Source organism: Python bivittatus, unplaced genomic scaffold, assembly GCF_059951505.1.
Source record: "Python bivittatus isolate LINGU-HERP-01145 unplaced genomic scaffold, Pbiv_v1 ctg000590_np1212, whole genome shotgun sequence".
NCBI lineage: Eukaryota > Metazoa > Chordata > Lepidosauria > Squamata > Pythonidae > Python > Python bivittatus.
Window position 1 is genome coordinate 27,422,630 of NW_028277086.1, and position 21,922 is coordinate 27,444,551.

Sequence of the window (21,922 nt, forward strand, 5' to 3'; positions counted from 1 at the left end):
TCCGGTCAGGAGACATGAATGTAGGATCTATCTGCAACTTCTTAAAGCAGCTGTGATTTTCCTGGGTAGTTCTAGTAGAATTTGGCCAGAGTTTAGGATTGTGGCTCATGTCTTTTCACTAATAAAGCCTTTCAAACTGTTTAAAATTGCTTAACTGGACATCCTATCAGCAATATTAAAGAGGGAAAAGTTAAATAATTTTTTTAAAAAAAACCTCTATTCACTCTTGCTTTCTCAAGACATATATCAAGTTATTTCTCCTTATATCTTCAGTTCTCTGAGTACAGCAACCAGGACCCCCTTTGCTTCCCTTTTTTAATCAAGAATTGCCATCCCGCCTAAGAGGAATCTTTTATATGGAAGATTATTTTTGTTAGTCATACACTCCAAAATGCCTGGTTTCATTTAACTTCAGTTAAATGGTATTATTTAGAGAGCGCATTCCTGAATTTGTCATATCAATGTGAGAAGAAAGGTAAATCTTACTTGAAATGTTAATGGTTTACAGTGCTGAAAAAAATGAGAATTGTCTTATTGCTGCTGTTGTCACTCACTGTTTTTTTTAGCTTAGTTGAAATAATACAGCTTTCTAAAAGATGTGTTGAGATGTCCTGCTTGTTAATTACTTTGATACAGTATTCCTGATATTGAAGGGCTATCATGACAGATTATCATCAGAAAGGTTGTTTCCTAACTTAGATAACACCCCAGATGTCAGCACAGATCTACAGTCACTTTTCAACTGATTTATAGCCTAGAGAAGATTCTATCATTTTGATCATTAGCATCATTTTTTATCAACAGTTTCAGAAATCCATATACTTATGGATGTTTACTCAGGAATAAATGCCATTGTACTTAACAGAGTTTACACCTGGTCAGTATGTGTATTGGAAGTCAGCCTGAAGTTATTTCGGGTCCTCGTTAACTTCCACCACTAATATTTTTCAGGAGGAACCACTAAAGAGAATTAATGCATTAATCAGAGGAAAATATTTATTTACAGGAATGTAAAATTTATGTTACAGCATTTGGAACAAAATTGCATTGAATGTTGACACAGAACCAATATGTTCAGAGGATGAATGCAAATAAAAATTCTGTCCTATTATTTAAAACCACCATGGCTTTTAAAAATGGCTGTAGAGTTACCTTATGGGTGTGCCATGTTTCGGACTTAGTTCAAATGAAGTATTGTGGAATTTGTGGGAGCTGAAACCAGCACCTCTCTGTGACTCATTAAAGCAGCTGTGTTTTCACTGTTTCATGTTCTGAAGAACTCCTTCCAAATCAAATTGCCCAATGGTATATTTTATACAAGTAATACTTTCCATGGTCTTAAGAATCTGTTCCCATTCCTTAGAAGAATTGTTGTAAACCAAAAATGCAATACCACTTAATGCATACATTCAAAAAGAGGGGGAAATGTCCCTATTGTAATAGATATCAACATTCCATCTCCTTTCTGGATTAATTTGTCTTGTGTGCAAAGATATGTGGGTGCAGTGCTTCCAGCAAAAGGATGCTGAATCAAGCCCTGCATATTTTCCTCCTCCTCTTGATTACTTTTTATAATCACTGCATGGGCTTAGGAAAAAAGAATTTATACTAAAAATAGACTGCCTTTATGAAAACATTGTAATAATGCAACAGACAGGAGAACACATGAAGGAGCTATATGTTCAAATAGACCATGTGCTTTGCATACAGAAAGTTCCAGTTGAGTTTCTGGCGTCTGTGGTCAAAAGGATCTTAGGCAATAGTCCTCTGCCCAAGGCCACAGCCAGTAAGGGCAGACAATACCTGGTTACATGAACTGATGCTTTGATTTAGCAGATGGCAGCTTCACATATTATTCACAGATTTAACTGAGCAACAGGCTGTTCTTTTCCTGCACCTTTTAATCTGGGGATACTGTATTCAAAGCTGCTTTACAGGTAGCATACTGCATATTCCTGCCTGAATCTTTATGGATGCAAATTGTAGGAGTCACATGCAAGCAACTGAGGCACTGTACAATTGATCTCTCGCTCTGGATAATTCATGAATTGTACATGTAAAATGATGTAGCAATAAATTCATGAAAGCCGTGCTTCCTAAATGAAGACTGAAGAAGTATTTGTAAAAATACTAAGCAATAGCCTTCAAGCCCTTTGAAGAGGTTTTGGGGAAGGGGCACGCACCCATTCAGTGAACACACACAGTTTGCCTTGCCTTGCCACAGCCATATGCATCTTCCATTTCACTATAAATGTAGATGTTATTGAAGGTCTGACAATTCCTCTGGGCCCTCGGAAAGGCACCTGAATTTGGTAATGCTGTTCTACAAATTAAGTTGCCGAAGAATACCCTTACATAAAAGTTTGGTATCTTGTCTCTGCTGTGACTTACAGCTGAACTAAGAAACTACGAGCCACTTTTGTTTTCAGAATTGCCAAGACATCAGTTCTTCCACTTCAGAAGCAGCAGCTGCTGAAGAAAGTAAATGTATTTGTGCATATGTGCTATTCATATACACTCAATCGTTATCCATGCATTCTGCTTCTGTGGATTTGCTTATACACTTCTATAAAAGTGTAACCCATTTTTCTTCATATGTGGTCTCAATGTGGCCATGCGCTGTAGAGAAAAAAGTCTCTACATTGTTCTGATAACAGGTCACGTGACAGCACTAGGAACAATGCTTCAATAACCATGGTTTCCATTTCCATTTTTCAAGAACGTAACCCCTGCGTATAACGAGGATTGAGTGTAGATAAATTCATAAGGGTATTTTGAGGGGGGGGGGAAGGAGGGAGGGGATCAGCTTACCTAGAATCATAAAACTGATTAATGTGGACTCATTTGTGGAAACAATCCAGTTTCAAACCTCATTCTGTGAGCAAGAGTGAAAAACAAGGGCAATTGGAATACCTTTTGTATGTTATTGAGAGGAAAGAGATGATGTATCTATGGTACTTCACTGTTGGGCTACTGTATGGGACAGCACTCCCATCATTTGGCAAATTAACCCCAGACAAATTGATGCACCTGTCTGTCTGCCTGTCTGTCAGGTTAAAATTGGTTAAAACCAGAACCTCCAGTCATGTGAGTGAAGAGCTCAAATAAAGGCAATTCAGTGGAATAGAAAGCAGATATGCATCAAACATGCCAACTTTACAACATGGCAACACTCATAGAAGGATTAAGAGAGTTTTGAACCATACTGATCTATATCCTATCCAAAATGTGCTTATCTGAAGCTAAGAGTAGCAAGATAAGGGTTGGGGTATATTGACATTAATGATTGTTTTCTATTGATATCACTGGAAACTGTGCACAGAACATATGCAAATTATATCCATTTTAGTGTGATGATGCACTGAAAAAACTTCAAAGACAAATTATTAATTTGTCCTTTTCTATAACCCCACTAATGTATGTATTTGCTTTAAAACAGGAATAAAAATAATTAAAATATATATTGGCTCATAAATCTTTGATGATCTCTTTTCATTATGCTGTAAACATTTAAGTGCAATATCACCTGACTGTAAATATGATGAACCATAAAACATGCTAATCATAAAAATAGCTTTTACAAATATACATTTGTGTACAGTATTTCTTTCATTTTAAATATGTCCTTCATATTATCATACAAGTCATTGGCTATCTGACATCAAAATTTAAAAAAAAAATACCAGTGATTAGCCAGGAGAAACACATTTACAGTCTAAACCATAAAAATATGACAATTGTGTAGTTTTAAACACATAAGAAATGGAATTTCTAAGCTGTGAATGGTGATGTCCATTTCCAAAAGGAAATTCAGCTCTTCATACAAATTGAGTCAAAGATGCTTTGAGCTGACAAGAAACTGTAGTTTACATTTTCACACAGGGAAGTCTATGAATTATCTTCTCAGCTTCCAAAAGGATTGTGTTCATTTGATCTGTAAAAACTATAACATAAAATATAGTTGTGTTTGAAAACATTTTGAAGAAGATATAATGACAGATGAAATTAATATGACAATTTTTATTTTATAGAAAGCAGTTCACTTGGATCAGTATTGTGGCATGATAAATATTAACCCTTTCTCCAATGCAAATTTACTCACCTGAATTGATATGAGCCATGCAAGAACTTATAATTCTCCAGTCTTTCTTCAGCACTGACTATATAGCCAAGTGCTCTTAATGATGCAAAGCTGTGAAGTTTCTTATTCTTGTTCCAAATTAAAAATAAATAGAAATTTGACCCATTTTCCTAATCTGGTTCATCTACACAGTGACACTAATGCAGGGGTTCCCAACCTGGGGTGCCTGCAGCCCCAGGAGATGCAAGATGGAGTTTCAGGGGATGTGACAATTTTATGCACTGAGTTAAAAGCTTATTTTTTTTAAGTTCAATTTGTTCACCCACATTAGAAATTAGACTTCTTCATCTTCAAATATGATACTACTTTTGTAGGGGGTGTGAACATTCATCAAACATTTCCTAGGGGTGTGGGGCATAGAAAAGGTTGGGAACTACTGCACTAATGGATTGCCTGGGTGATAAACACTTGACCATTAATTACCAATGTCAAAGTACTTTAAGTTCAACAGCTATACAAAACCTCTCTGTTTCTTAAAGTACTCTGTGAAGAACAAAATGGAAGTGCAGAAATTAGGTTCCTGTTCAATCATGGCACAGACTGACCAAGTAATCTTTGAAGGGTAGTGATAGGGTCATGTCATTAGAGGTATCAATATTTTCTACATGTTGTGTAAAGGTCAACAAGTCTGTAGAACTACTTTCATACAATTCTTATAAACAAGGTCACTTTGAAAACTCTTATCTGCAAATCCTTTCCATTATTTTTAGTACCAGACTGACAGAATAGCCTAGAAGAGGCATATTTTCTCCTCCTTCAGTTTCTCTCCTGCATCAGAGGCAGCCCAGAAGATGGTTAATTAGCTCTATAGCTCTTCTGAGAATAAAAGCAGTGTACTCTCTCATCTTGCAGAGTTTTTATTTTTTGTTTTTCCTTGTTCTCTTGCTTGACTTTTCTTCTATTATATAAAAATCAAAAGCCAGAGATTACTGAAGATATGTTCTTAGCTCATTATGAGTACTGAAAAGCTTCCTTGTGTTATGATTAAGAGCATTGTAAATCATCTATGTCGAAAGATTCCTGCTTTGCTGTTACTTAAGAACTGAGATGGGCAATGAGAATCTCAATAACAAGCAGAAAGGACAATTTGCAATGGTCTCAGACTTATTTTAATGAAATGGAAAGGAAGTTCGTATCAAAAGATGACAAACAGTATGACTGGTAATGCCATTATTAGCAACATTCTCAGTCTAAAGCTCTCCAGTAAATTCATACTAACATTCCCAGCAATCTCAAACAGCAAAATGAACGATACAAATGATAGAAGCAGGACTCCAACACATCTGGAGGCCCTAAGAGTAGACAAATTTTCTTCATTAAATTTATGCTTAAGTTTCATCACTGTATGCCAGCCTCCAACTTTCTAAAGGCATGGTAAACTTGAAACATCTATTTTTTAATTCATTCCTTTCATCTAAACTGTTTAAAATTAATTATTGGCTTTCTGGCAGTTGGGAATGATAAAATCTGAATACAGTTTTATTTACAGGATCTGTAATCATGGGGAAAAGTTCTGTTCAAAAAAATATGAGAAGAACCCTTGGCAGAACCTTTTGCTCAATATGGCAAACTTGACTGGATGGGACAATCACATAAAATAACTTAGGAAGCAAGGCTGGTTTAAGCTGTGCCATCACTCTACTGACACTTCAGGCAGATCTGAAGAAGATGAGACTCTAGTCCTATTTTGATATTCTCTCTTTGTAAAGTTAGAGAAAGAGATGACCACACAAGTAACCCTTCATGAGATGGAAACTGTCTGTGTGGACACCCTACTTTACTTGTGTAAACTTCTTTCACAACTGAAAAACCTAACTTTTCAGGATTCAGAACTGCATGAAGACCATGCAGTTTAACGCTCCAATGTGTGGAGAATTGACAATTTATTTAAGAGGAATGAATGACAGAACATGGTCTCAGGCGGATTAATCCTAGTTTTTCCTTGAGACTCTGGTCACGATGAGAGTTCGTAGCTGGATGAAAGGTCCAAACCATTTCTTGCCAATGTGCAGTTAGAGAGATGCCTTGTGATATTCACCCAGAAGAAACAATAGTTCCAGTTAGCTATGAAAGTTGACAGATATTGATAGTTGTGGGCCACTGCACAAATCTTGGGCCACTGAAACCCGACTAGGGGTTTTTGATGAATCCATGTACTGGGGCTTTGCTTGTAATTTTTATGCAAAATATGATGTAGCCTAATTCTTTCATCCAGGAAAAGCTGTTCCTGAGTGAAAAGCTAAGTATTCATATGAGAACAAATAAATTTTATAACAGAAAGGTACTGAATGGTGGGGAAAGATTTCAAGTTCATTATATTCATTAAAAAAAATAGAGGGGTTTTGAACATGAGAAGAAAGCAATTAAATCCAGCATTATGCCTGAAAAGTCTTTTCCAGAGTAAAGGACAGCTGAAATAAATGAGTTGACAATTTGTTTGTCAGTTCATTTATACAAAATGGAGACAATATTCTACTGTAGTTGAGTGCAATACTGGCTATATCAAGCACAGAAAGTTTGATTTTCATTTTTGTAACAATTTTTTAGCAGTTATAGTTTATTAGAAATGTGATACCTTCAGAAAGTCCAACACCACAATACTTTCCAAGTGCTCAAAAATTGATTTAAAAAATTGGTTCTATTGATATTTACCCAGTGAAAAAAAATTACAGCAGTGGGTCTCAGACCATGAGTTTGAATTACTCTAACAATAGTTCCACACAGGAAGGCGAATTCATTTAATTCACAGTTGAACACATTTTCAGAACAACAAGCAGACAGAATCATTCCACCTTTATGGTTATACAAATTGTGTATGGCAACTGCATTTTTTCCTGCACCTGCCATACAGTTCTGGGAAAAGATATATTTGATACATATATAGAAAAGGTCTGCACAAAACCATTAAAACTGGGAGAAAACAATATACTCATCTGCAGTTCCATGATATTCAGGCATAAATCTGATTGAATTCAGTAGGTGTTACTCCTATGTAGCATTTCACCTTTGCTGTGCTATTTTTTCAACAGTTTTCAAAATTCAGGTGTACTCAAAGTGACAGAAACACTTATTCTCAAATTCTTGAACAACGCTATTATTTACAACATCATATCCAAAATACTGGTGAGATCACAAGCTCCAGCCACCCTAAAGAGTTTTGAATTATTATATGATAAAGTTTCTTTGGAACTGAAATACCTCAGGCTGTTATGAGAGCAAGCATTTTTTTTTTTCACTTTTCAAAAAACGAATTAAAAACTTTTCCTCTCATATGTTTTCATTTTTGTTTTGTTTTTTAAACATAGAATACACAATCCTTCAACTGGGGCTGGATAGTGTATTTATCAAACAGCTCTCTCAAGCTTTCAAGTGTTTAATTCATCCTTAAAAGGTACTATTGACAGTGCTGGAAATGCGGCTTAGTCAGTTACATACATTGAACCCGAAATAGAAGAATTGGGTTGCTGATGTCTTATTCAAAGAAAAGTGATTTCCCTTCTGATGAACTACATTTAGAATATGGAACTTCTGGGCTTCCAGGGGAAGATGGCGGACTGAAGACAGCTCTACCAACAAGTGACATTTACAGCATTTTACAAGGGAGCTGAAGCAGATTGGCTTCTACGATCCTCTCTGGATCAAAGAGAGAGACATGAGACTACAAGACAGTGATCAAAGGGGGGGGGAATCAGGAAATGGGGGAATTCTCTGTAATTGCTCAAGCTGCAGACGGAGCCTTTTCAAAGGACACTAAATTCATACATTTCCCTTGCTAACTACCTTCTAATAGCCTATTAACTGAAGCCTGCAGGGTGACAAGGCTGGAAATACCGGGTGAGTGAGTGTTTTCAATCCTCAATATAAGAATATGTAAATCTATTTTTTATAATCTTTAAGAACTTAAAATAAACACCAAAAAGTAAGACAAGGTTTTGGCTACAGAAAGTTTTAAGGGCTCAGAAAATGTTGGAGCTTTGGACTTAGAATATTAAGACTCTGAAATTACTATTTTTTTTTTTTAATGAATGTATTTCTTTGGGAAAGAAAAATTGTTTTTGAGATTGAAGTTATAAGGCAAGCAACTTATAATGGCATTTAGAGACATCTTTGAAGAACTGCGTAGAGACCTGCATCAGCTATGTTGTGCCTTTCTGAGAACAGTTTGTTTCTAGATGAAGTTGTTACAGAACAAGATATGCAGCAAAATTTACTTGAGGAAAATATGAATGAAATTTTGAATAAGAATCTTTCACCAGATATAGAGAGAAAACTGGATGAGGTTTTAAAAAACAAGAAGGAAATAAAGATGATAATCCCAAATTGGAATTGGAATTCCAAACAATTGGAATAATTTCCTTTTGTTGGATTTACAAAAAAGACTAAAATGCTAAAAAAATTGTAACAAGGATCAACAGTCATCTGAATGGATTACAGAGAAAGACTGCCCTGTATAGAAATAAAAAGGACTATCAAGTCAGTTTATTCAACCAGGGATAAAATGGGATGTTATTCTGGCTGGTTCTTTCTGGATTTATTGATATCTTAATTAGAAAAATGTGGTGTACTAGATCTGCTTACATTTAATATGATGTAAAAGTCTTTTCCCCTATACTTACTTTATGTAATCCTAATTTTATAATAGAGACAGCCCTCTACTTATGAACAGGTTATGTTCCAAGAGGCTGTTCATAGGTCCATTTTGTTCATAAGTCCAACCACGTGTACGTATGCTGCATGCCGTAAACTTCTGGGCGCTTGTATGTGGCACGCCATAAATGTCCGGGACCTTCATTGTTGGAGTTGCGGACAGGGATAAGTTGTTATTTGGAATGTTGTGTATTGGAGTTTGTTTTTTGTAAAGGAGAAATTGTCTCTTTTTGTCATGTTAAACTTGGGTTTTTAAAAATTTTGTTTATATTAGGATATTGGGACCATTTTATGCCTTTTAAATGGGATTTTGTTATAATTAAGAATTGAGATGTGGAATGTTAAGTTTTATATATGTTAATTAATGTTAAAATCTTAGAGCTTTGTTTGGATCTTTTGCTGGTAACTGGAATGAAGAAGAGGTTACTTATTTGATTTGCCTATTGTTAAGAAATGGGTTACGGGATGAAGAATTTTATATTTGTTAGCTAAAAGGAGTGAAGAGATCAGGGAATTGTTTATATTTGCCATGATGAGGATGGGAAGTTGCTTTCTTGGTGGGGGAGGGAAGGGATTTTTACACATTTTTTCTTTCTTTTTCTTGCATTTCTTCTTTTTCTTTTTTTCTTCTAGTTTATATTATCTTTGTTTTATTCAAACTTTTATTTTAGAATATGGAACTTCTCTGTAGTATTTGTATATAAATGAATAATGAATATTTTACTTAGGCACTGATATCCACAAAGATGTAACTCATAATTATTACATATAGTACATGAATATTATCTATTACATCGATCCTTTCAGTAGGATTCTCCCTTTGATTGAAAATATCCTAATGCTGTCGAATAATTCATCAAATGTCCTTTTTATATTACACAAAGACATCAATTATCTGCTAAACCTCAGGCACTCTGACACGTAAAAAAATGTGACTATAGTCACACATACTACATTAATAGAGTATCAATAATATTCTGTTGGATATCATTCCAAACAATTACTTTAACTATCCTGCAAACCTTTCTTTGACATCACAGAATTGCATTTCTGTTTATGCAAGAACAAAATGAAATGGCACTTTAGAAATTGCTAATGTGATAGTTTTATACGGTACTACCTTCTACGCTTTGTTCACATTGGGTAGTGACACCCTCCTACCCTCTAGTCACAAAGGCAAACTCCTGAATTCCATGAGAGAATTCACCCAGCTTCATTTTGCTTGCTTCGTTCCATTATTTAGCACAGGGCAAGACAGAAACTGGAGAAATGCTCCTGTTTTGGGGGGAACCCAGGCTAAGGGAAGGCTAATAATCAGCAGCAAGACATACATGGAAGGAAGGTCCTTTTTTTTTTGGCAAAACAACTGAAGAATTGCATCATACAACATTGTACAAACTATAGTTTAGCTAAAACATTTTCCAAGAAATATTTCCTGGAAATAACTTCTGTTACAGAAACAGTAACTTTTCCATGTTTTCTTGAATACTGTATGGTATAATACAATCTGCAATATTAATATGAAGCTGTTAAGAACCTGACATCTGACCTTTAAATGCTTTCTGACTCCAATTTGAGGATGCCCCAGACCTCTGTGCTCTGAAGAGCTCAACTAAAGAGTTGTCCAGTATGCAAATCCTTAGAAAGAGGTGCTTTAAAATGTTCAGGAGGGCATAGGAAGCATTTAAATCTTTGAATCTAAACAGCAGCCACCTCTTTTCCCTGGTTCACCCAGCTGCTTTGCAAGTTCTCCTTTCTGACTCTGCATGCAAGAAAAGTAAAGCAAAATAGTGGTGTATGTGCACAGATGCAGAGACAGCTAAGAGCAGTTTTTTTCCAAATCAGCCATAGGAACTTTGGAAAAAACACAGCTGCTTTCCCGATTCAAAGAAAAGTGCTTTGTATGGTTTCCCATACATTGCAAAGCACCTCTTTTAAAAGAATGTGCATCTTATGAGCTTTATTATAGTCATGAATATGCCTTATTCCCAAATGTCTTCTGATATGTTACAGAGTCTATATCTATAATGACAAACAATCTACTTGGAGTAGCCAGATAACAGGAAGCTCAGAGTGTCCTACTGAAGTTATTTGTACATATGACTACTGAATTTTGAAAACATCTGTTTTAATATCCAAGGATTTAGACAATCTCAACCTGAGTTACATATTTAAAAAATAGATCTCTTTTTTGAAGGCCATGTAGCTCAGCATTGTCTTTAACAACCTGCATTTTCCAGATGTGTTGGGACTGCAGCTCCTAGATTTCCCAGCCAGTAGGCATTTGTAGTAAAGACACATCTGGAAGATGCCAAGCTGTGAAGAGAACTGTTACTACACAATACTTGAGAAAGAATATAACTAACCTTGTCATAGGGAGAACAAGTAGATGCCTCTTTGAAAAAAAAAATACAGAGGAGATTTGTGTGGGAGATCTCTTTAAACATCTCTTAAAATGTTTTTTTTAAAATTAAATAATGAGAAGAAAACAAATCGAAGAAAAAGTAGACAGCTTTCTTCCTTTTTTAAAAAGATTAACTACTTGCATGGCAATTTCTTTTACAGCTATGCTTCTTAGTTTCATAGAGCTGGCCCTCTTATTTTATAAGTACAGGGAAAGAAATCTTTTCAGGCAGTGCACTCTCTTGCTATAGCAGAGGAACCCAGTTCTCTCATTGTAGGTTTTTTTTTTAAATGAGACCCTGAGAAATGAGGGTGTCACTCCTTTTCCCATCCCTTTCTATGGAATGATATCAATGTTGCACTGGTGTCAGTCCAAATCTCCCCCTCCCCCCCCCCCGCTTACGTCTGTGTACAGGATGGAGAAGAGTGAGAAAGGAAGTGAACTCTATTTTAATCCAGAATGGCTGCAAGACAAAAGAAATAACAATAAGGCCACACATTTTCTTGACGGTTAGCTTCAGAAACACAGGGACACTTACAAAAATATGTATGTTAAATCAAACACAAAACTGATTTCAAATTTCATCCCATTATCTTCAGGAAATAATTTGTTGTACATTCCAGCTGGCTATAAACCCTTGAAACAGCTGTCAACCTAACGCATTAATTGAAAGTGAATTTTGCCACAATCCAGCAGAGTTATGCCCAAGTAGATTTATCGATTGCTTTGTTTTGATGACTTGACATAAAGCCATCATACTTTAACTTGCCCCATCTGAAACTGAAACGCAAGCTAGTTCTAGTAGTGCAGATATGATGGGCATTAACTTTGCTATTAAGGCTATTGCAAGCCTTCAGATAGTGGTTGCTGTAAAGTACTGCCGCCCTCTAGCCTATGGCAAATCAGAGATAATGCAGGGCAAAGACAAAGGCACTTTAGGCAGGACAATGACAATGAGGCTAATAGCAGCAGTCCCTTGCTGCAGATTCTGTCCCTGATAACTGAGTAAAAGCAGAAGGTCCATCCACCCCCATACAGTCTTCACATTTTACAGGGCAATCGGAATGCTCCTCAAAGCAGCAGCATTGACTGCACCCCTGGAAAAATTCCCTTGCATAGTTGTTTGCATCTGTTCAGTTGATCTTTACATCTGTTTCATGTAACAATTTGCTCTTGAAAAGCTCTTTAAAGAGAATCTTTTTGCTTTTTCAGAATCGCATTAATAATGCATAGGCATAGTGCACATCGTAGGTTATGAAATTTGATGACTCTGTGTTTTATTTCTACAGCAATAAAATAGTTCCAGCTATTCATGGAGGTAAGAGATGACCCTGCTGAACTCTGTTATGCTCCTGATTTTTGCTGTCAGCAGCAATTCACAGGAGAAAAGGAACAGAGTCCTATCCTTATTCAGAAGCAGAAACCATATGTCTGCATTCCACAAGGCTAATTATAGCTCCGTCTAGGGAAGCCTTATACATTCAAGATGCACAAACGGGGGCCACCTTCCACCATCTCCCTCTGGGCTCAACCATTGCCACTAAGTGCTGATGGCACTCCATGCACCACTAAATCACATTATCAATAACTAAGATTGCTTAGGTCAGGTGTGAGGAGCTCCCTTATTCAGTTCTTTGTCCAGCTCACTCTGTCATCTCATCTCACTGCCCTGCTCCAGCTGTTAGCACCTCCAACAGTGGTGAACATTATTTAGAAGGCGAGATCAGTATGATAGAAAAGGATCATCTCCTTTATTACTTCCTTTTAGCCAACTTGCTTTCCTCTCTGGTTAAAGAGGTTTGCAAATTTGGGAAGCTCCATAAAACCACTTTATTGGAGAAGACAGTTTAAAAGAAAAAAATGCAAACACGATGAGAAGTAATAAACATGATGTCACTAAACACATTACTCTCTCACACACACACTCACACACATCTCTCCTCCAAGAAAACTCTGGATGTAGTTTTCCTCAACAGTATTTTGGCAGTGTGTGTTGGATTTGGCTAAATTCTGAGTAGAGGCAAATCTGTGGTTTAATGAGGCAAAGCAGGATCCCCAGGAAATGGCATAACATCAAATCTCAATGCTTTGTCAATTATTCAGCATGTCAGGATGCTTCAGTTAACAAAGTGCTGTGCCTACAAAACACTGGAGTAGAAGGAGGAGGTGGGAGAGGAATGCAATAATTTGTGATTGCAACTCTTTTTTCTACTTAAGGGAACACCTGATCAGAAGCTCTGTACTTAATCCTTCTTTTGGTTGCAGATGAATGAAGATCTAGACAGATGGTTCAGAATTCCTCTGAGAATTTGGGGTAAGAAATATGTGATTGAGATGAATATATTTCCAAAGTTAATTTATATTTTGAGAGGTTTACCAAATGTATTCCATCATTATCATTTTAAATTGATTTACAGGTTATTGATCAAAGTTCTTTGAGAACTCTTCTTGAGAGATTTCTATTGTATAAATTATAGCTATCTGCTGAGAAACATGCATTTAATTTTCCACATTTTTCAGATTTATCACTAATAATAATAATAATAATAATTTAAATTAATATGCTGCCCAACTCCCAGGGACTCTGGGTGGTTTATGCTACCTTTGGTGATTTTTGGAATAAGAATCTTAGAATCCAGCTCTCTTTGGGCTCAGTTTAAGAGATATTATTGATCCTACTGAAATCCTGGCCATTATTTGAATCCTTGTTGGTAGAGGGATCAGGTTCAATGCTTGCTTTTAATGTTGCAGGACATATATGTGAAATATTGTGTTTTCATTGTTTACTTGTGAAAAGCTCATGTTATGGGATAATCCCAGTTTAAAAATACATTGTAAATGTGTGTTTTGGTAAACCAATCCTGTTACAAGGTTACTTTGGATTAACTTAGTTCTGAGACAGCCATTTTTAATACTCCGGCAGAATTTAAAAATTAGTTTGATTTACCCCAAAGTAAATGACATTATAGTCAATGTACGTACTTGTTATTTGATTTATACCAGATGCAATTGCTGGGTTAGGTTAGAGGTTTTATAGGAATTATCTATAGCTTTGAAACCAGTGACCTTTTTTGAAGGAAGCTGATATTAGTTACTTACTTGACCTTTGGAATAATGCGTGAATATCCTGGTAAAGAGTGAGGAGTTGCATTAAACAATGTAAAATTCATTTCCTATAATCTTAAAATGGAGATTATAAAACAACAAAACAGTGCTTTTATGTATTCTGGATATTCCAGAGAATGTTTATTAACAATGGTTACACTCACTCTGCTACTGTAGATTAAATTGGAAGAGGCAACCTGGTAGTCACCACTTGTTATCTGTTCCCCCTTTTATTTACTGTAACATTTCTCTACTTCCATATAGAACCCTTTTAATTCCTTACCAGCTCATTACTGCCATCCTCATCAAAATCTTCCTCTATCCCATCTGTCATTTCTTCTCCATCCCCATCCAGCCCTCCTTCAATAGGCTCTTCTGCAGAGTTGTCAGCATTCTCTGATATGCATTCTTCTTGGATCAACTCCACACTGTCTTCTATTTGTTTCTTCTGGACTTCTGGAATATACAAATTAGCATATGATTCCCCTTACGTGGCAATATCGCTTAACATTTATGGATCATTCAAAACTATTGGTTGGATCGGAATAAAGGACTAACCATATAATTTATAGCATGGCATTTATGAATTCAACCACACAGTTAATTATCTTTACACACGATGATTTAATAGAAGGGAGTAGACAATATGTTAGTCATAGAGGTCCATTCTCTATCATCTGGAGACAATGAAAGTTGGGATAACAGGTGGATAATAGTTGCATGTTATACGCCAATGAACAGTGATAATAGAAGAACTAGAGATGAGTTTGGGAGAAAAATAGTGCAATGTTCTGAATAAATCCAGTGCAGGGGAAAATAATTTTGTTGACTGACATGAATAAATGGATGGGAATAAAATAAGAGAGTACAAAAAAAGTACTTGAGCAACTTGGTGACCTCAAGAATAAATGAGAATGGTGACTGAAGAGTAACTTCTTAGAAAAAGGTCTATTTCAAACATGTTCTGTAAGCACAGCTCTATTCCTCTGTATACATAACCAAGGAATATAAATCTACAAGCATGAATGATTTGATTTTATGAGGAAAGACTGAAAGAATCACTGAAATATACAAGAGTGATGAAAGCTTCAGAATATGGGACAAATAAGTTTTTGTATTCTGAAAAGTGGATCTTGGGAAAAAATACAACTGGATCAAAAGGAAAGAACTAAAAGAAACTACTGTGAAAACAAAATAACTTCAGAAAGAGTAAGTACAAGTTCTTTATGAAAAGGTATTAAAAGATTAATTTCCCAATGGAATGAATGGAAAGTAAATGTAAGGAAAGATAATAAATATATTTCACTTGAAACAGCATGAAAAGAGCTATGCTACAGAGTGCCACCCAAGTGTGTGGAGTATGAAAAAGGCTCCTTGGTGAAATGATAAAATGAGATTGTGGAGGAGAAAAGAGGAATATAAGAGAACAATTGTTACAATAAATGATTATGAAAGAATGATACTATGTGATATGGAAACAGAAACATGAGAATGATACTGCGTGGGGGAATCAGAAGCAAATAATGTAGTCTTAGAGATCATGGATAAAAATTAAAAAGGGGAAATACAGAGCAATTTGATGGAAAAGAAATTGTTTAAAAGGATAACAAAGAAATCTCCAGCAGAGGGGATAAAAATAAAATTAAATAAAAAAAATTAGAATGAAAATTAAAATTAAAAAACAAAAGTTATGAAGTTATTTGGGATAAAACTCAAAAGAGGGTATGTTGAAAGGAGCATTTTAGGGATTTATGTGGGAATGACAGCATATATTGAAGACTGGAATTGAAGTGAATGCTATACAGTAAAAGCTAGTATCCAAGAAAATATAATGGAAAGACATAAACGTTATGGGCTGTTGAAATGGTAAGGCTGCTAGTGTTGATGGTATAACTAGAGAAATGTTAAAATATGGATGTGGTTGGCTCATGGAGTAGCTGATAAAATTGTGTGAAAACCACACTTGTGCCTGGCAACTGAAAGAATGCTACTTTTCCCCTATAAAGGCAAAGTTAGCAAGAATACTATAATTGCAGAGGGATTACTTTGTTACATGTGCCTAGGATGATGCTGGCCAGAATTATGACTGAAAGAGTACAAGAAATAAAAATGAAGAAAATGTTGAAAATATAGTGCTGTTTTGTGTCAGGCAGGTGATGTACAGACCAGATTTTTGCTCTTCAGCAGGTCACTGATAATGTAGAGTGTCATGGAGATGGCTTTGAAATAAATATTCAGAAGCTGATACAAAAACAAAAAGGGCAGAAGCATTTCTTAAGACCTGGGAAAGGAAGTAGTGTTAGGAAGAGACTCAGGCTGGCTCTTCTTCAATTCATAAGGGTATAAGAGAGGAGGTAGGAAAAGCATAAACAGACTTACAGATAGCCTATTTCAATAAGGCTTGGTTCTAGTGTTCTCGTGGAGTCTTTTTCCTGATCTGGACAACCTTGAAAGGCTGACATATACTATAGGTATATGAATATGAGAAAGAAGTAACCAAACTGGATGTCACAACAAACCATGGACATTACCAAGAGAGAAGAGAAGCCAAAGCCAAGATAAACAAAAATCTCAGAAAGGAACTTAACAAAGAGTTTCAGAGAGCTGTTAGAAGAGACAAGAAGCAGTATTACAACATCTGTAAAGATATTGAAGATGGAAACAAACATGGAAAGACAATGAAAGTCTCCCAAAAGATCTCTGAACTCAGAAGGAAGTTTCCAAGTTGAATTAGTATGGACAGATTGATTCAAAGAAGATCAAACAAAGATGGAAGGAGCATATTGAAATTCTTTGCAGTAGAGATGTCAAAATCCAAGATACCCTTGAAGATATTCCCTACTTACAAAAACCTATAGTACTAGAAGATAAAATTAGATTAGCACTCCAGTTATTGCTAAGTTGGAAGGTTACAGAAACTGATGGAATATCCATAGAAACATTGCAAGCAACAGAAGAAGAATCAGTAAGGGTTCTAACCAAACTGTGCCTGCAAATCTGGAGAACAACACAGTGGCCAACAGATTGGAAGAGGTCAATCTAGATTCCAGTACCAAAAAAGGAGTCTTAAGAGTGTACAAACTATTATACAATATCCTTAATTTCACATGCTAGCAAAATAATGCTTAAGATCATCCAATGCAGATTAGACCCCTACATGGAAATAGAGCTGCCAGATGTTCAATCAGGCTTTAGAAAAGGCTGAGAAACAGGAGACATTATTACTGATGTACTTTGGATAATTGAGAAAGCCAAAGAATACCCCCCCCCCAAAAAAAGCCAGTATGTGCTTAATTGGTTATAGAAAAACCTTTGATTGTGTCGAACATATCACACGGAGCTTAGAAAAAAATGGGTATCCCAGAACATCTCATTGTTCTCATGCAAAACGTATATAACAATCAGGAAGCCACAGAACAGAACATGGTGAAACAGAGTAGCTCCAGGTTGGCAAAGGAGTGAGACAAGGTTGTGTACTCTCCCCTTATTTATTCAACCTATACGCTGAATACATAACAAGGGAAGCTGGAATGGAAGATGATGAGCGTACACTGATGTAGGCTTTCACAGCCAGTATCTGTTGGGCAGTGTTGGGCTTTAGGGTTTAGTAACTGCGGTCTAGATAATAGATTTTCTGAAATTTCACCGGCAACTGTGGCTGTCATCTTCAGAGGCAAGGTAGTCTGCTATGCAGACCACAGGCAACTGAGCAAGAACTGATTGAGCACCTGTCTTTGTAGCCAGGTGTTTAAGTGAGTAGTGATTAATGTGCCATTGGGAGATCTGAAGGACCAGGTTAGGGACATATCGTTATGGAGAAAATCTATCTATGTGGTCACTAAGATCTAATGCTGACTTGATGGCACATAATCAATCAATCAATTAATCAATGAATGTTCTGTACTAAAAATAGGGCAATACTGAGTTGAAAGCTTTTAATTCATCTTGAATTATTGTTTCTTATTGTCTTACTGTGAGGGTTCTTTGCTTTCCAAGGACTGGACACACCAGTGTAGCAGATCTGTACACAATGCTTTATTGTGGCACACATCTTCCCCAACAGCAGGCTATTCCTCTGGGTTAACTCCACCCTTCTAGGCCTTGCAAGTTGATGTTGCTACATAAATACATCTTTAATACTCAGTCCTTTATGCTTAGTCCTTTAATACTCAGTCCTAACAAAAGTCTCAAAGTCTGTAAAGTGGCAATCAACTTTTGCCTCCCTCCAAAAGTTCTTGCACTGATTGGGATGAGGTGTGCCTCAGTGTGGGTGCTCTTTTTCTGATTGCTGCCGAGCTCCAGGCTAAGCGCCAAGCTCTGCTCTTACACAGTGTTGCTTTTGAGCACTCCAGCTGAGCTCCCAAGCCAAGCTCCAGGCAGGAATCCCACCAGGATATGCTGCTTACTGTAGTATGTGGTCCTGGCAGTTGACTGACAGCCCTCTTGCCTGCCTATAATAGTTGTCAGTCTCCAAACGTTGCCTCCCGCTTCCCCGTCTGCTTGCTTACTGTTTTCTGATCTCCTTTTCTTCTACAACCCACACACACTTTGTCTCAATGTTTGCTTTTTAAATTAAGGGCCTGGGTGGGGTGAGGCACATCCTTGAAAACACCAGGGGGTGGCTCAATTAGCCAGGCTGCTGTGGATGCTTGTAAGTAAACTTGTGAGTGAAGGGATGAATGAATGAATGAATGAATGAATGAATGAATGAATGAATGAATGAATGAATGAATGAATGCATGCATGCATGCATGCATGCATGCATGCATGCACCCATCTCTCAGGTTTCTGGGGAAAAAAGCATGAGCTGTGCTGAGCCTTGGGGAAGTGGGGTGGGAAGCATTTCTGCCTGGCTGCAGCTGTTTTTCCCAAGTGCAGACAGCAATCCCAGCTCCATTTCCTCACACTTACAGTTATACCTTGGACAAATTACATTTTTTATTTTATAAAATAGGATTGGAAAAGTTGCCATTTTGTTTCCTCAGAAATCTTTGTTTTAAAGTTCTTTTTGATTTTGGAGTAATTCAAAATATTTGAATAGCCATTGCAAAAAAAACTCCCTTGTTGTCCATTACAGCTGTTGCTGTTGCTATTGGTGGCATTGATTATTCAAGAGATACTGAGTTACAGATTCCAGTAAATGATGCATAAAGATATCCCATTTATTTTAAAATGTAAATTGTTTCATTTTTGGATATTTCTCTTTCATTCCTTCTCTATTTCCATTTTATTTTAGTCTGTTGAATTATTTAGTCAGTTTGTTCCCAACTTTTTTTTCAACTGGAACACTGAACAACATTTCCTATTTTCCTTTTTGCACTTTCTTGCAAAAAGCCCAATAGTGGTTAATTCAAAAATGTACAAGACATCTTATGTCATTTTTTGGTAAAGAGGGGAATTAGATTAACATTGCATGCATGCCTAGATAGATGTGAACTCCAATGACTCAAGTTTTACTCTCAAATAAGCATGCTGAAGAAACAGCCAAATGTTTTAGAAAAACCATGTGGAAGGACTAGCCATTTCATGCCATCTTTTCTTCTTTACAGTTATCATGACCTTTTGGTTTAAACATTGTCTCCGCTATCCAGCAGTAACACTCAATAAAAGCAGTTTTCCTATGATGCAGATTATAAGGACATCATGACATGCTGTGAAAGGTAAGTCTACCCTTTCCCTCCACTCCCTTGGCATATTTCTTACAAACTTTAAAATAGTGTTCCTCAACCTTAGCAACTTTAAGATCTGTGGACTTCAACTCCCAGAATTCCCCAGCCAGCCATAATTAGATCCTTCCTTGACTTTCTGGGCTCACCTCTATCTATTCCAGTGTTTCTCAACCTTGACAACTTTAAGATGTCTGGCTGGGGAATTCTGGGAGTTGAAGTCCACAGATCTTAAAGTTGCGAAGGTTGAGGAACACTGCTTTAAAACATGCTAAAAGGTTTCAGATACCCAAGCTCCAAAATAAATTGCCTTTGAAAAAGATACAGTTTTTAGGAATGAATCAGCACTTTAATGGGTGTAGCATGATAGAATGTTTAAACTTTATTTGATCTTAGGTTTAAACAGAAAACACCTCAAAATGTTCACTGGCACCCACCTCCAACCTCAAATGACAATATGATTGATATTTTTACAGTGGTTGAGTTCATGTTTTAATGAGTTACCAAGAGTTATAGACAATTTTCTTCTACCTGATTGAGCTTTCTGCTGCTTTTCAATCTTCTCCAGTCTCCCTAGCAAAGAATCAATTTTTGTTTTGATTTGAGTTAATTCCTTCTTGATTGTCTGTAACTCATCTGATTTCACTGAAAGTGAAAAAAGAATAGAACAGCAATAATAAAAATGGCATAATACTATTTCTTTTAGGAGGAACACATCCTTTAGAATATAAAGAATCCCCCACTACTAAACAAACATTTTTTGGGGGTGGGTAGTCACTTAAACATCTAATCAACCTTGGTGGTTTTTAAAAACTAAGCTAGTCAGTTCTCATTAATACTTGAGATACAAACCAAAAAAATCCTAGGACGTTAGGCTAAACAGGGAAGTCAAATAACCAGGAGTTACCTTGAAAGAGACTTTAACTATATATATATATATGTATGTATGTATGTGTGTGTATATATGTATACACACACACACACATATACATAGACACACACCACACAACATGCTTAGCAGTTATCTTTCCTTTGCAATGTGCACACAAAATTCACACTTGCGAAGTGGAATGGTTAGGGAGGTGGGCTAGGATGGGGATGATCAAGTTTATCCACCTCAACTATGAAAGCTCACTGGTTGACTTTGGGTCAATTATTCTCCTTCAGTCAAACTAACCCCACAAGTTTGTTGTGGGGATAAAATAGTAGTTAAAATAGTAAAATGGCGTGATTCAAGGCATTAGTTATGATCTATAAAACTGTGTATGGCTTGAGGACTGATTAATTATGAGACCATCTTTTCCAGTTATTTCTACCCATCCTATAAGCTCTGGATCCCTTCAGTTAAACAGTGCCATCTTGTGAGACCCCAGAGGTATGTTTTCTCTGTCATCACTCCTGCTCTCTGAAATACCATTCCTCAGGAAGGCTGTTCGGCCCCATCTCTGCTCTGCTTTAGAAAGGTATTGGAAACCTGCATTTCTGAACAGGCCATGGGTTGAGGTGCCTCATGATTCTGCCAACTGATGTACTTCCTCATAGCATTATTTAATTTCGTTGTACTTTTTGCAATTTCATTTTTTATGAAGCTTTTAATGTAACTCACCTTGATTTTGAGCCTAATTAATAATATGAAACTCTAGATCATGTAATTAATGGATACAACAATGTCATGATTCATTGGCATCTGTACAAAAATTATAATTTCCAAATTTCCCAAATGTGGTATGATCACAAAATTGAAAAAGTTGTTTAAAATGATGATGTTAAAATTTTATGGAATTTTCACTTACAAACTGATTGCCATCTAGAACATAACACAATACAACAATAATTGAAAAGGAAACAATAATTTTTGTAGATGTAGCAGTTGCTGGGGACAACAGAACTGAGGAAAAAAGAATAGGAAAAAAAATATAAAGATCTAACGATCAATTATAGAATTGATTATATTGATTA

At 36.3% G+C, this 21,922-nt stretch overlaps 1 protein-coding gene across 8 annotated transcripts in view; it reads right to left on the bottom strand.

The window, feature by feature from the left end:
* Positions 1 to 685: 685 nt before the first annotated feature.
* The window catches only part of RALYL (RALY RNA binding protein like), a 232,244-nt gene continuing 211,007 nt past the window's right edge, over positions 686 to 21,922 (bottom strand). For all 8 annotated transcript variants that reach the window (XM_088149165.1, XM_088149162.1, XM_088149160.1 and 5 more), the window contains 3 exons: positions 20,495 to 20,608; positions 14,581 to 14,753; positions 686 to 3,943 (listed from right to left, as the gene is read on the bottom strand). In XM_088149165.1, the coding sequence (XP_088005291.1) occupies positions 3,926 to 3,943; positions 14,581 to 14,753; positions 20,495 to 20,608 (305 nt within the window). In that variant the 3' untranslated portion in view covers positions 686 to 3,925. The remainder of the gene's footprint in view (positions 3,944 to 14,580; positions 14,754 to 20,494; positions 20,609 to 21,922) is intronic.